The sequence below is a fragment of the Odontesthes bonariensis genome, chromosome 17 (genome assembly GCF_027942865.1).
Source record: "Odontesthes bonariensis isolate fOdoBon6 chromosome 17, fOdoBon6.hap1, whole genome shotgun sequence".
NCBI lineage: Eukaryota > Metazoa > Chordata > Actinopteri > Atheriniformes > Atherinopsidae > Odontesthes > Odontesthes bonariensis.
In genome coordinates this window covers 18,794,487-18,809,583 of record NC_134522.1, presented here as the reverse complement: position 1 = coordinate 18,809,583, position 15,097 = coordinate 18,794,487, and the positions used below count along the sequence as shown (strand labels likewise).

Genomic DNA, 15,097 nt, shown 5'->3' with positions numbered 1-15,097 from the left:
CGTGATTGTTAAATTCCTAATTTAGCTCCGAAGCCCAGCAGATGACACGACATGCAATTTATTCTATGAAAATGCAGACTTAACTGAAAAAAAGTGCCTCGCCAAAACTGTTCTTTCTCCCCCACAAAGCGCTGATTCAAAGACCAGCACCTAGCGGGATGGGACGGGGTACGGTGAGGCTTGCGTGTCTATCAGGTTACAAACTTCAAAGAAACACTGCCATGCACAGCCAGCGATGAGAGCAAAGGGGCCAAGGAAAGAGCCACATTGTCATCCTGCCATTATAACCACTGCCAGGGAAAGGATAGCTCCTTTTTTTTTCCTATCATAATTAGGCTTTTTTCCCCATCTCTATTAACAATGGTTCTGAAGAATATGATCTCTTCCTTTGAATCTTCTGAATGGCTCCAAACATTCTCAGAGACACGTTTGGTTTTGAAGCTAACGGGAATGATCCATAGATGGCACTGTTGGCTCATGCTACAAGTTTGGTGCCGGCGTTGCAAAGGAGGAGGAGGAGGAGGGCAGAAAGTCCACTTAAAACTCGTCAACTTTGGATCTGAGAAAAAAAAAAATGTTTCATCTACACTCGAGTGTCATTCGCCAAATATAATCATGTAACTTCTAATTAATTCAAACTGCTAGTGAATATCTTTCAAAGCATCACACTTTCCAAACAGAACACGCTTTTTCATGCTAAAACTCTTCGTTTCCAGCAATGGTGATTTAACAACTCGTAATTAAATAAAGAAAGTGTTTTTTTTTTCTCGCTTCCTCATCACTTCCTTCACAACCTGACAACACCGGAAACTTTATGAACGCAATTCCATTTTTGTTCTATTCTTCTACAAACAAAATACTAAACCAGGGAAAAGGGTTCAACTTGACTAAAAGTGGCCATGAGCTATGACTTTAAGCAAATATCTGAGATTCAATGACATAATTCTAAGCTTTGAAAAACTAAGCTCATTTAAATAATGAACAAATAAAAAAGTGACCACCTATGCATATGTAGAGCGAGTTAGTCAAACTTACTGATGAGTGAGAGTACAAAAAAAAAAAACAGCCTTCGAGAGCGGTTGTGAGAACTGAAATCTGAGATATCAAGTTGTATTCTTATGGTTGCCATCACTCATTAAGCAATAGAGGAAGCCTGTTGTTTATGGTGCAGGATTGTTGATGACGGTGAGAAGGGTAAACGGGGACACAACTGGAGGTCTGCAAGCCTGCGAGGGCCCCGTGGGAGTCCAACTGCCCTGATCTATGGCCTGTCTGACGGGTGAGGTCAGACCAGAGAAGCCCTGGAAATGGGAAATTAGCAGGCTTTTGCAATTAGAGCCATGACCACAGGCAGAGACGGTATTGCATCACATACAACAGACATGTTTGCTGTTCAACTGTGAATCATCACGAGAGGCCAGAAAAACAGAAAAGGGGGCCGACCCGGCCGAGTGTGTATACTCGCAAAAAAGGATTAAATCAGGATCTTTCACATGTGGCTGAATGTGTAAAGCTGGCAATTTTTATACAGAAGATGGCAAAATATGACAGGCAGAGGGCGCGAATTACCCTCAGGCAGGCTGACTGGCCCTTGCCACTGAGGCTGTATGTGTGGACATGCCGAAGCCCTGAAGCAGTCCCACACTCCAGACAAGCGTGTCTCCACGCAGACCATCAAAAAGGACCATGCAAACCCAGATTCCCCTTCTTTCCACCACATCGAGCCAGCTCCCATCTCAACAACAAACTCCTGTCCACTATTCCATAAGAGGCTCCTAAATTTTGATGCTTCGAGCTAAAATAAGAGCTTGTGTAGGGGTTGCAGAGGGGATAAAGTGTTTCATGGGATCAATCCCCGCCCCCCGTTTGAGCTGACAGCAGGGAGAGTTCTGGCTGCTGTTGGAAGTTTCCGTTCAGGTAGCCTCCTCACGGCTGCAGGCGGTCAGATAGGCAGGCGGTGCCAGCGGTGTGTTGAACACACACACAGTTATCTCCAACCTGTCAGTCAGCCACCTGTACAACATCGGACCACCGAGGTCTCATACATAATTTGGCATCAAATGAATATTTTCCCAGTGTCCTGGAAAAGCGGTGTTTGATGAAATATTAATTCAGTGATTAATTTTTGCATCTGATCTTCTGTCAAGTGAGATAAAAAAAAAAAAAAAAGAAAGAAAAAATTGAATTTTTCCTGTGAACCTACTGTTGAAGGGCACCTCTCTCCAACTTGGCACATAAAACTTTAACTAATACAACCAGCACACCATTGTTACAGGGGAGGGTGAAAAAGAAAACTTACACTAATTTACTGCGGAAGTAAAGTTGAAACGTACTAAATGAGACAGACTGAAAGCACGAACATGATTTTTTACTCTCCCAAACAACTTGGTTGCGTGACACAATAGATGCCAAAGAAGTGTAAAGCAGGTCAGCTAGTGCTACTTGCTAAGTGGGGGTCTTCTTTGAGAATGCCAGTTTCTCCGTCCCAGTATATATGCACAAGAGGAAAATGTACCTATTAACTCATTTCCATCCAATGCCATGACACCGTGAACTGTCTCAGAACATGGGTCAACGCGTTCTGCCGCTTGTCATTTTCTCTGCGACAGATTATCAGACACGTGTAAGTGTAGCCAAATTTAATGCACAGACGTTGTCTTTAAGTTATCTGCCTGGTGGTTTAGTCAGAAGACGCGGCGGTTATAAAATCGGGATTTTTATTATTTTTTTTTGAGCAGAGCGACGGTCTGACAATGCCGTAAGTGAACGCGAGTTGATACGTGGTTTTAACAGACTGCTTTTCCATAGCAACTTCTGACATGATTAGACGTCAGACAAAAGTGACAGAAAAAAATGTGAATGAGAGCAGCTTTATTAGGTATTCTGCCATTTCAATATACATCAACACATTACTGTTTTCACAAAAAGATGCACACTGTCCCCTGTGGCCGTTCTTTGTTGTTACCCGGCTTCTTCCTCGTGGAGCAAGCCCAGAGCTCCTGAGCCAGCTTGGCTCTATCAGAAAGCATGCATGCAGGAGTTATTCAACTTAACACTCAATCAATTGGTTGCAAGTTTTTTCTAGATTTTAATAGTTTGTCAATAAATCTACTTTATTGCACATTGCTGGACCTGACTCACAAATTTCATGAATATAAAAATAATCCTTTAACCTTAACAGTCACAAAGTAAACCCTGATGCGTCTGATGACACTGGTAGAGAATATTTTTTTTGGGTGACCGGGAGGTGCTGAGGTTTGACAAGATGAAGCCACACTGGCCCCAGCGTACGGAGTCTGTTTAGCCGTTTACTGAGCCAGTTTTATACCACACATGAAGAACACATGGATTTGATTTAATCTTGTTCTATTTCAGCCCGGGGATAGGAATGGCAGAACTTGCTTTGGTGATACAGGTGGGTAAAACATGCAAGGATGTCTGTGTTATACAAGAAATGTTGCAAACGTATTCGTTTTAAATCTTTGCAACAACTCAATGAAAGAGCCAGGCAGGCCTGTCTTACAGCACAAACCCAATCTTTATAAAGCATACAGGTTGTAAAATCTGCTTCCATTTTAGAGGGTATAGGGAGGTTTATCAACACTTTTTCTTGTTCTAGTTTTAGATAAATATACAACAGTTTTTGCTTGTTTTAGTTTTTTATTGGATTAATGCTGCAGATTCCCACAGTGATGCTGCATCCTACAGTTTTTGATGAGTCATGAAGCATTGCCGTTGAATGTGGATAAATAAAGTAGTTACAGGCCAGCGATCCTTTGGTAGGCCTTCTGGCCAGAGAACATGGATTTGACACCCACGAGTCAGGCAGCAACTCTGTAAAAATGTTTTAAAAAGTTTCCTTTTATTGACAGGCCTACCTTGACAAGGTGCAGCAACTGATACAGGTCCTCCACCTCATCCCCCTCTGTCTTCCTGTAGTTTCTGCTTGTGTCCAGGCTGGAACCCTGAATGGTGCGTCTATACAGAGGCAAGTCCATGGCATCAGCATACAGCTCTATTGCCTGGTGGCCTACTGTTTGGTACATGTAGCTGTCCAACTCATCTGTGGCATGAAGGCAAATATGTTAAACCTCTGTCTAACAACAACACATTATTCATGCATTTGTAAATAAAATGACAACAAGATCATGGGAAAAATACAGGAAAAATAATTCATTAAAAAAAAAAAAATGACATCCCTCTGTCACTGTGAAAGCATCACTGATCAAAACCTAAAAAGGCTCACATCTGGAGTTAAATGTTTTAATCAGTTGTTAAGTTTTTTTAAATCACAGGTATGATTTTAGAATGGTGATTTAAACACGTCCATCCATCCATTTTCTATACCCGCTTAATCCAATGTAGGGTCGTGGGGGGGGGGTGAGGGCTGGTGCCTATCCCAGCTGCCACTGGGCAAGAAGTAAGGCACACCCCGGAGCGACGTACAAACCTAGGTCAGAGACAAATCCCACACGCTCACACTAAGGCCATTAAGAATCACCAATCAACCTAACATATGCATGGATGGTCGGAGGAAGCCGGAGCACCCAGAGAGAAACGCCCTGACCAGGATTCGAACCAGGGATCCTGGAGTGACGGTGCTAACCACCACACCACCGTGCAGAAACATTAAATCTGCATGGTTAAAGTTAAAGACGTGGCCTTTTCTCATGAACACTACTTGGACAAATTCCACAGAAGGCCCTTGAACTGCCCGAGTGGAGCTGTTCAGCAGCCACTCAGCACGTCGATTTAAGCTAGTTACAGCTCAACTTGACCATTTAACTCGACCCCCTTTCTTATCCCTCAATACATGCAAGGGAGAGAAATCAAGTTACTGACTGATGTATGTGACACTGTGGACTGTGTGAGAAAACATTCGAGGCATTCTGCCACTTCAAACTTTCTCTGTGGGAGATCATCGTACAAGTCAGCTGAATTTACCACAGAGACGTTGTCTTTCAGTTACTTAAATGATGATTCTGTCTGATGAAGCTGCCGTTATAGAATCAGGATTTCATTAAAGCGGACCTGCAGGCAGGAATGCTTTAAGTGAGCAAAAGTTGGGACCAAGCAGTCTTAATGGGCCGATCTTTTCATCTGACAAAAGAAACAAAGAAATATGTGAAAGAAAGCAGATTTCTTGGAAATTTGGATGTATTTATATATGCTTATGTTTTACTGTTTTTTAAAAAAAAAGATTCAAACAGATAGAACAGAGCAACTAGGCCCGCTTGATTCTCGCTAAACATATTGGAGCAGAGTGATCCGATGCCCAAATGCATGATGTGGATGTGTTGGTCTGGCTTTCAGAAGCTTGATTTTGTATGATATTGGTTGGACTGAGACAATAATTTGTTTTTTTCTAGTGTCATGTAAATATATAACCTTGAGCAACTGGTTCAGGATTGTAATACGCAGCCTCCAGGTGTGAATATGTTTAACAGTGTATCAGTGGCCGTGCCTGCTTACAGGAGGGCTGGTTCCTCACACATACATCTGTCCACAGACCGAAAACGACTCACAGAAAGGCTATATCAGGCTTGAGTTAAAAATCATGAATTGAAAAAAAAATTAACCAGCAGAACAGAAATGAATTGATCAGCAAGCACAATTACTCATTTACTCACCTCAGTTAACTTACAGAATTGTACAGTAAAGAGCAAAATTCCACTGAATGTGATTAAAATTGTCACTAATTACATGTAAGGGTCAAGCCTTATATAAAGGATTAAAGCATTGGCTGATATTATATCATCAGAGACTACAAAAAAAAACAGAAACAAAAAACTACAGAGATGCATGAAAGTACATGTGTAAAATTTGAATTTCTGACCAAAATCAAGGTCAGACTTTCCCAACAATCAAAAAAAGTAGTATCCATGCTCATGTAATTACTGTGAAAATCATCCAAAACCTATACATCTGTGACACAGTACAGTACATCCACAGAAGTGCAGCTGGCTGACCCACAAAACACAGCCCCTGCGGATCATAGCTAAGCTTACATCAGCGCACTCTCCTCACCTGTGTTAGCTGGGCGTAGGTTGGCCAGAGCCACGATCCGATGCCCAGCAGCGACACACTGCATCATGTTGTAGCAGCTGTCTTTACCCCCACTGGACCGGAACATGAGAAACAGGCACAGGGGTAATGGCAGTTTAAAGGGGTAAGGGCAGTTTAAATCATTAACATGTAGAAGTAGACATGAGGATGGATGTGCATGTTAACAGTGAACTGGGAATGGGTTGCGACAGTGTTGAAAAGCGGATTTGCAGCTGTACCTCTGTCTATTGTGCGTTATTTTACATACAGTATGAGTGTGGAAAAAACTGGTGTTCTGGTTGCTGCTCTGCTAGCACAAAACATCAGTGACAGCAGTATGAGTCGGCTCAAGAAAAGAGGCGCTATTACCTTATCAACGCAACAACTTTCATCTTGTTATATTCTGTCAAGGAGTGAAATAACAACACGAGTATCGACTATGATGGTCCTCAATGTGATAACTGCGCTTAGCAACCGATGAACGTACACAACAACATGTGAGAGCAACTCTGCAATTCTTCCGGGATGAAGAAAGACCCAACATTTAAAAGGAGGTGCCCTTTGATATTGCCTGATAGAAAATTCGTCCCTCTTCTGTTTCTGTTTTATCAAATTACAGATTCAGTTACAAGTTTTGATCATCCCTTTTTTTAAATATATACATATATACAGTGTTGAATATTAATAAAATACAATAGAATAACAATATCATATTAATTTCAGCAAATAAACAAACTGTAATAATGGTCAATTTAAATGAATATAGAGCCAGATAAATGAAAACATGTCTCTTTCACAGCCATAACAGTGCATAGAACTAACTATCTGGGCTGGCCTGATGGACAGTGAAGTAAATTTATCTCCAATGAAGTACATTTCTTGCATTCTATTTGTTGCTAAAATGTAAGACATCATCAGATAGGCACTTGTTTTACATGTAATTAAAAAAAAGGGAGTGTGGGGTAAAGTCTTTGAAGTCACATGTAAAATGTTTTGTCATATTTTACATTGGGGAAAAATTTTTAATATGTAACACATTTACGGTCCTTTACATTTTTTTTTCCAACACCAAAACCAGTGAATGTTCCATTATAACGTAATCAAAGTGGATAGGCACTCCAACTCTACACACACTCATCCTTTGCCTCTTCTGTCTCAAGAGAGGACCACAAGTCCATACACTGGTGTTCACACACCGGTTGTACTTTTCCTCTGAGGGAGACCTGTTTTGCTCAGAGGAAAGCCTTTGATGCTCCTTTTGCTCTCTGTTGTTGTGCCAGAGTAGAATAATTGCACTGCTTTTGTGTGCTTCTCTCACCTTCTACCCCTAAGCAGGCCAAAGGCAACTGATTCTGTCTGTGAATACAAAATTGAGAAAGACGTCTCTTCATCCCATCACTTTTAACTAGGTTCCCTTTTTTGTTTTTGTTTTGTTTCTCTTTTATTCATCCTGAATAAATGGCTAAATCTACACAGCAGATGTACATAATTTGGGATAACAGCAGTGCAGTCTGAATACTGGCATCCCTTTTCTAATGGATGAATATGCTGTTGATCTAGTATACAATTATGCATTGACTTAACTGTGTTTTTATTGATATTTTCTCAGTTTTATACCAAATGTTATTACATAAACCTCTACCTTTTATTTCCTTTCCCTTAGTTTTGTCCTCTTTTATTTTCTAAACTAATGCACTAAGACTTCATAGAAACATTTCTCTATTTTATAGCGTGGTTACAAAGAAAACTTCTATGGTTCTATGAAACTTGATTTAGCTTATTGAGATACAGAGTTGGAGCTGGAAGGGTAATAGTCACCCTCATTCCCTGGACAGTTGATCCAAAATGCTACTTCTGCATTACAATAACAAACAACTGCAGATAAATTTGGGAAATTATCATTTCACCGCTAGAAATTTCATGTGACAGGATGAGTGATATAGTTTTCAAAATGTTCCTTTGACATATTTGTTTGAAAAATGGCCCTGCCCTGGAGAAAGCAGCAGACATCCCCCTGGGTCTGGTTGTCCTTCAGTTTTGTAAACTCATTAATATATCACCTATGTTTTCCAATTTTGTGGGTTATACTTTATATTACAGCCTCTCTCCCTGCTGCTAATTTCCATTAAAGCCCAAGCCCATAGGACATGACTGATGCAAATTTAGTCACTTATCACTTTTAATTTATGTCGTTTATTACCTAAACAAATAAAGAAGTGTGTTTATTTGTGACAGCCCTTTGCCGACGTAAAAGAGCATTTTATGTTCGTATTGTTGGTTTGATGGGGATAAAAAGTGTTGATGGATAGCCCAACCGAGACACAGCCAATGGACGTGAATATGAGACGCATAAATATGAAAGCAAGGCAGAAGGAATCAAATGGCACCCTTGGCCTTTTCTTAAAGGAGCATGTGCATATGACAGGTGATTTACACGGACACACAAGCTAATTTTTGCCGCACAAGGACACAAAAACTTTGGGGGTAATGAGAAACTAAGGCCTCAAATCACAAGACAATAAATTGAGTGTCAGAACAGGCCAGCCAAGGTTGCAGGCTGAGTGGCCAGAATATACAAACACACATACACACTTGCAGTATCTTCAACAAAATGACAAAGCAAATACATCCTGCAAAGTAACAAGGTTCATAATAATAAATATATTTTTTTACATCATTAATTACACAAGTGATTGTGTGCATGCGCTATAACAAATCATAAAAAGAAATATAGAGGAGAAAATTATCCCAGCAATAAATGTCCTTAAGAACAACAAAACGCACATCATAAATGTTGGCAAAGTTTTAGTTGGCCTGTGGATATTAATCTTTTTTGTCTTGTTATTCTTATTGCTTGATGAATATATATGTCCAAGTCCAATGTAACACAAAAATATTGTCAATTTCATGTCATTTAAACGCCATTCATGTTGGGAATTAATGTAAAATAGATTTATTGCCTGTGAACCCACGTATGTACAAAAGAAATCCATTCTTGTTGTATACAAATGCCATGGATTACCTGTCATATAAATATATTACAGAAGCTTTATCGTTGACAACACTTTACTGTTCGATATACAGTAATGGAATGTAGATTGTTACTATATTTTTGGACAGAGAATATTCAAATGATGAAGCATATACCAATAAGTTTCAAACAATATTTAAACAAAATTGGAATCTGTCAGTGTCCTTACCAGACATAAAATTCTAAAGAAGATTGTTAGCAATGCCAAACTCTGTCATATAGTTCCTTCACATGTGGCCATTCGATTTAGGCCAACGGAGGTCAGGTGTCAGGACATTCAGCCGTCTGCTGGCAGTAACTTTACAAAGTTGCCCTGGCCCAAGTAACGGTCATCAGAGCTGGTCAGGTTTTGGCTATATGAATTTAGTCCAGTCTGAGTGTGTGGTGTGTGGTGAACTGAATATGTACAAAACACAGATCTGATTTAGTTTAATCCCTTAGGAGGAGCCATAGTTGGGCCAATTCTTAGAGCTCATTCGAATCAAACCAGGGATGAGCAGTTTGCCTAGCTTGCAAGATTTAGGCCTCAATGCAGCCAAACCATTTTGAATACCTGGGTCTAATTCAGAGGTGTCAAGTAACGAAGTACAAATACTTCGTTACTGTACTTAAGTACAGTTTTTAGGTATCTGTACTTTACTCCATTACTTGTTTTTCTGCCTACTTCTGACTTCTACTCATTACATTTTCACACAAGTATCTGTACTTTCTATTCCTTACATTTTCAAAACAAACAGCCTCGTTACTCTTGGCTTCAGTTTTTTTTTTTTTCTAACTCTTGGCTTCAGTTTAATGTTTATGTATTTCACGTCATGTGCGCCATCCAATACAGATCAGTGGCACCATCCACACCTAGTGAGAACGAGTGTAATTGGATGGATCATATAACGCAAACACTCATCGGTTAGGCTATTTGTCAAATTTGTGCTGACACACAAGGAAATCGTCATTCGTCAGAAGCAAGCAGGTGTTCTACAAACTGCAAACGCGAAGCTGCGCGAAGTGTGTGCCACGCCACAATGTGGGATTCAGAAAAAGATGGCTAAATGTCTGAAAGGTCGGACACAGGCGAGAGCGTATCGGGAGATGGAGACGGAGACCAACAAGACCTTCCTCATCCTTGGCCCTATCTCAAAGAATTTTTCTAAATAGTCGGGTGCAAAAATGACTCGTGGAAAATGCAATGCAAACTCTGCACACCCAAGACCCACGTGTAGAACTAATCAGTTTTCAAATTAAGCTTGCAATTCATATAGTGGCATCTACCTTTTTGTGTGGGTTTTTAAAAAATTATTTTTTATTTATTTTTTATTTAAAAGTTACTTTATACTTTTATACTTTAAGTAGGTTTTGGAGCACATACTTTTTCACTTTTACTTGAGTAAAGAGGTCAAGTTGATACTTCAACTTTTACCAGAGTGTTTTTAAACTGCAGTATCTATACTTCTACTTAAGTAACAAATGTGTGTACTTTTGACACCACTGGTCTAATTTAATAACACATTCTCAGACTCAGAGAATGTTTTACTACAAGTCAAGCTACTGCAACAGTTCTATCATGACTTAGTGCAGAACCCAAATTGGATTTGAATGTTACTGCAATTTACAATTATGTTTCAACTCAGTCACAAATACAGAGCAAGGGACAAGGAAGTTGTGAGACCAAATTAAGCAGGGAACCTCTGACTGTCCAGTTACTTAGCATTTCCTCAACCCTTTCATTGGGAATTAACAACTATCCAATTATCAGAGATTTACAGAGAAAAAAAAATGCTTTCCTTAACTTCCTTCTTTATAGCGTAGTGGGTAGAGTTAATCATAGATGAAGCTAAATGAGCCCTGATGACAGCCAAATGTTATGTTGAAGTAGTGATAAATTTGCACTCAAGTGAGTGATGGTTGAAATCAGCTCTGTGTATTCTTAACTCTACTCTACACTGGTGTTGCCTCCATCAGGGGCTCATTTTCCAAAGAACTATCAGCATAATGATACCTCTTTAGGGCCCAACCACATCCAAATCAGTTAGTAAACAACCCAAACGGGGATCTGTACACATTTTTACAGACAATTAACTGTTATCATGAGGGGCCCAAATGGATTAGTAGGCTCATTAATGTCTGAGGCTAATCGGTCCTTGATTGGAAATGTGAGAGAATGTGAAATAAAGACGTGGTTTGATCCAAATTGTGTTTGATCATGACATTGTCCTTAACAACAGCCCCAGTCTGCAAACAGTAATTGAGTTTTTTTTTTCTCTCTCTAAAGCTCCCCAATGAAAATCTGGCTTTTACCCTTGCTTTGACTGGCTTTGAGACAACAGAGAAGCATTAAAATGGATGAAAAATGTTTTCCTTTATAGGCTGCTGCCCTATAGCTCTGAGATAATTTAACTGATGGCCTTACTATTATTTGATAATCAAACTGCTTGCTATGATAGCTTAGACAAGAGTAATTTTAAACAGAAACTGAATAAATGTGTCTTTTGTTTATCTCACTTTTTTTTTTTTTTTATCCAACCTAAGTGCATCTGGCAGCTTTTTTGTCTTGACATTTTTCACATCTTTAACAACAAATGTAAAGTGATATGGTAATTAATCGTAGCACTTTCTATAGGACCTTTGTTGCTTGTATTTAGTATGATTTTATAGCAACAAACTAGGTTTTGTAGCTAACTGCAGAGAGTTCAACCAAAGTCCAACAGTCACAGTATTAAACAAGACATTATAGACCATCTAGAGCCATGATTAGTTGGTATAATGTTAAGCCACTTTGCTCACCATACTTGTACAGCTTTGAACAGAGAGCTAAGCTAATTTTAACATGTTTGAAAAATTAGAAGTGACTCCTGAAAACGCAGCTTTTTCAGATAAACCTCCACATTTAGCTATCGCTCCTCTATAAGCTGCATAAAAAACATATATTACAATTTAGTAATGTTGGTCGAGGATGTTGGCACTAATCAAGACTTTCAAAATAAATTAAAAAAACACTACTCTCTGACCCACACAGCGCCACAGAAACAGGAACTTTCCAACAGCCAAGTCAGCCAACCATCTCTTGAGTACAAATGCAATTTCCTGGATATTTCTCCTTGATTTTAAATTGTCATGCCCTGCTCTTAGTTGGCTATCCTGTAGAATCAAATTATGGCTTCAGTGGTTGAGGCTTATGAAGCTCCAGCCAAAAGGATGTGGTCCATTAAAGTGCGCCACCATTCCGTTAATTATGAGGCAGCCAAAGCAAACTGCACGCACTGCTATCACCTGGCCCAGCTGCCCGACTCAGTTCTACGTATGCAATCTCTAATGATTTACAGTGACAGGACCTTCTTTGAAATCCAAACCACTGGACATCTAGCTACTTTGTTGTGCTATCCAAATCCACCATTAGCTAGAAATATATCCTTAAAAGAAAAAGACCCATGTCTGCCTGTCTCTATGGTGGGTCCATTATTACAAACCCCAACATACTGAACCATCAGGAAGGCACAGGATCTATAAAAATAAAAAATATTATGTTTAATGTTAATTTAAAAAAAAATATCAGAGGTGATTGATTGTTTTTCTTTCTTCTCATCTTACATGTTATGGTACTGAAAGAATGAAGCCTGGCTTTGCATTGATTATACTAGGAAATACAGACATAGGCATTACAATGGCTAGTGTTAGTTAAATACTTTAGAAACTGTAATTGTCTGGTAGGGTTGCTGTATTTAGCTCGTCTGTGCTCTGATATACAATCCTTGGACGGTTTCCCTCTCGGCCGACAAAGACAATCCTAATCCAGGAAATAGCCTGCAATCAGAATATTGAAGTTGACATCAGGGGTAGCCACAGAGGCGATTCCCACACACCCCTCCCATAGCTTCAAAGGTCTTCCTGGGCCTGTTATGGGTTTCCCTCGTGATGAAGTGTGACACTCCACAAACACAAAAGCCCCAGCCCTCTCGTGGGTCTGCTTTGCTTTTCTTGGATCTCTCCAGTCCGACCAATGCCAAGTCAAGTTGGCGGTTGTCAGAATGGGCCCCATATCTCTGAAGAGTGTGTGTGTGTGTGTAGCACAGTGTGCTGCCCGTGTGTATGCATGTGGCTATGTGTTGAGAGTGGGTAGATAGCTTGTCATGGTTCTGACGCCCTGTCTGCCTGTGAGGGCTGTTTGCGTGTGGGTATGTGAGTTTGTTTCCACCTTGTGATGATGTCATGCTCACCCCTAATCAAAGCCACCACCTGGTTGTCAGTGGGAGTTGCTGTTTTTTTCAAACCAATTCGCAGAGTCATTGAAGACGAGCAATTTAGATATTTTTCTTAATTTCATTATCACAAAGTGTCATTGCTCTTCTTATAACTTTCTTAATTCATAATGTGACATTATCATCCTGAAACATTTTTTTCCCGTTTCCCCTCACATCTTATTGTTAAAAAGTTTCTCCAACTAAGTCAAATGTATTGTTTCCTTCCATTCTCATCCATGTTTTTACTCTGTCCCCACATTCTTTTTCATTGATCCAGATTCTCCGGTGGTCAGTTTTTTTTTTTTTTTCTTGCAGTAAGACGTCACCTGTGCTGAATAGCTGGCCAAAGCTAAGCCAGACCAGCAAATTCACTGCCAGAACACTGCGAGTTCAGGTCTGCCATTTGTCTCGTGGTTTTGAGTCAGGGATATTTGTCTAACTGGCTGTCCAATGTCAACACTGGCTCTAAATACCCTCACTGCTGCACGAAGTGGGCTTCCTCGGGGAGGATAAGGATTAATGTTTGGTTGGAGATGAAATAAGAGGAGAAGAGCAGGAGGGAAGAGCACAAAGGAACTGATCAAAGCAAGCCACAAATATACGGACAGGACAAGAAGAGAAGGAGATGAACGAGAGAAAAAGTACTACTTGGCATAAGAATTGTGGAGTCATCTTACAGAGGAATGAATGTGAAAATAAATGTCTTGAGATGTTACCATATTTTTCTGTTTTTCTACTCTTCACAGCCACAGAGTGTACATAGGGGGTTAACCACTTTAAAGCCGTGACAGGCTGTGTGTAAAAGATAGCCTCCGATCATTCAGAACCATTCTTAAAGCTGTGACTAACCATAAATAACAAACAAAATCCAAGGCCTCCCACCACCATCCCCACATGAAAAACTGTCAGATAAATAGGAGATGACCTCAAGTTTATGGCCTAAAACCTGTTGATCCTGAGCAATTGATTGTCGCTCGTACCCCCCCACCTTCAACAACTACCTTCTCAGCAAGAACAAGATGAATACTAGCAGCAATTCTGCCATGAGAAGCACATCAGTGGCCAGTGCCTTTTCGTTTATGAGGTGAATTCCACACTCTGGGCCCAATATTCCTGGTTACTGGAGTCTGGTGATTAAAGTGAATAAAAAAGGGGGTGGCTCCACTAAAAAGTCGTGATTTAGTGAGCTGTCACCCCAGTTCAGATGGGGCAACAAGTTCAAGTCCCAGCAGGAGGGTTGTAATGAAAATGAAACAGTGTTAGAGAAGAGAGGTTGGATAGCTGAAGGGTGGAAGGGTTAGAAGGTAGGAGGTGGGGACATGGGGTAGGAGATATGGGGGTCATCTGGAGAGTATAATGATGGGTAAGTATGTATGCCTATTTATGAACGTAAGTCAACTTGAAAAATGTTTTGGGCAAAGTTTACATGAGGATTGAACTATTCTTAAAGTAAGAAAACATGTTTTTGAGAGACTTAAATGTGTCATCTGCTCCTGACGCACGGTTAGAGCCACTCTGAGGGTGCTAAACAGGTAAAACAATTCCAATGAAAAAAAATAAACTGAAAAGGATAGATTCCCTGACCCTTTACTGACTCCATTCTGACCTTGTAAAAACCCTGACCCCATCATTTCCACCCTTACAGGATTCATCTGTTCACTGGACCGCCTGCCTCTCATCTATGAGAGTGACGTTTGATGCCTTCAAGTACCAGCCAGCTATAAAAGACACATCCTGATGGGCCTTCCTCTGTTGTGTTTAATAGCTGTCTGTCTCCCCCGCCTCCCCC

At 40.2% G+C, this 15,097-nt stretch overlaps 1 protein-coding gene across 3 annotated transcripts in view; it reads right to left on the bottom strand.

Annotated features, from left to right (window-relative positions):
- Window positions 1-6,574, bottom strand: part of dph6 (diphthamine biosynthesis 6) — a 57,204-nt gene extending 50,630 nt beyond the window's left edge. For all 3 annotated transcript variants that reach the window (XR_012766698.1, XM_075447791.1, XM_075447792.1), the window contains exons 1-3: window positions 6,415-6,574; window positions 6,028-6,119; window positions 3,879-4,063 (exon numbers count right to left, since the gene is read on the bottom strand). Coding sequence is in view for 2 of the 3 variants with exons in the window: in XM_075447791.1 (XP_075303906.1) it covers window positions 3,879-4,063; window positions 6,028-6,119; window positions 6,415-6,437 (300 nt within the window). In the remaining variant the exon portion in view is untranslated. The remainder of the gene's footprint in view (window positions 1-3,878; window positions 4,064-6,027; window positions 6,120-6,414) is intronic.
- Between the last annotated feature and the right edge of the window lie 8,523 nt (window positions 6,575-15,097).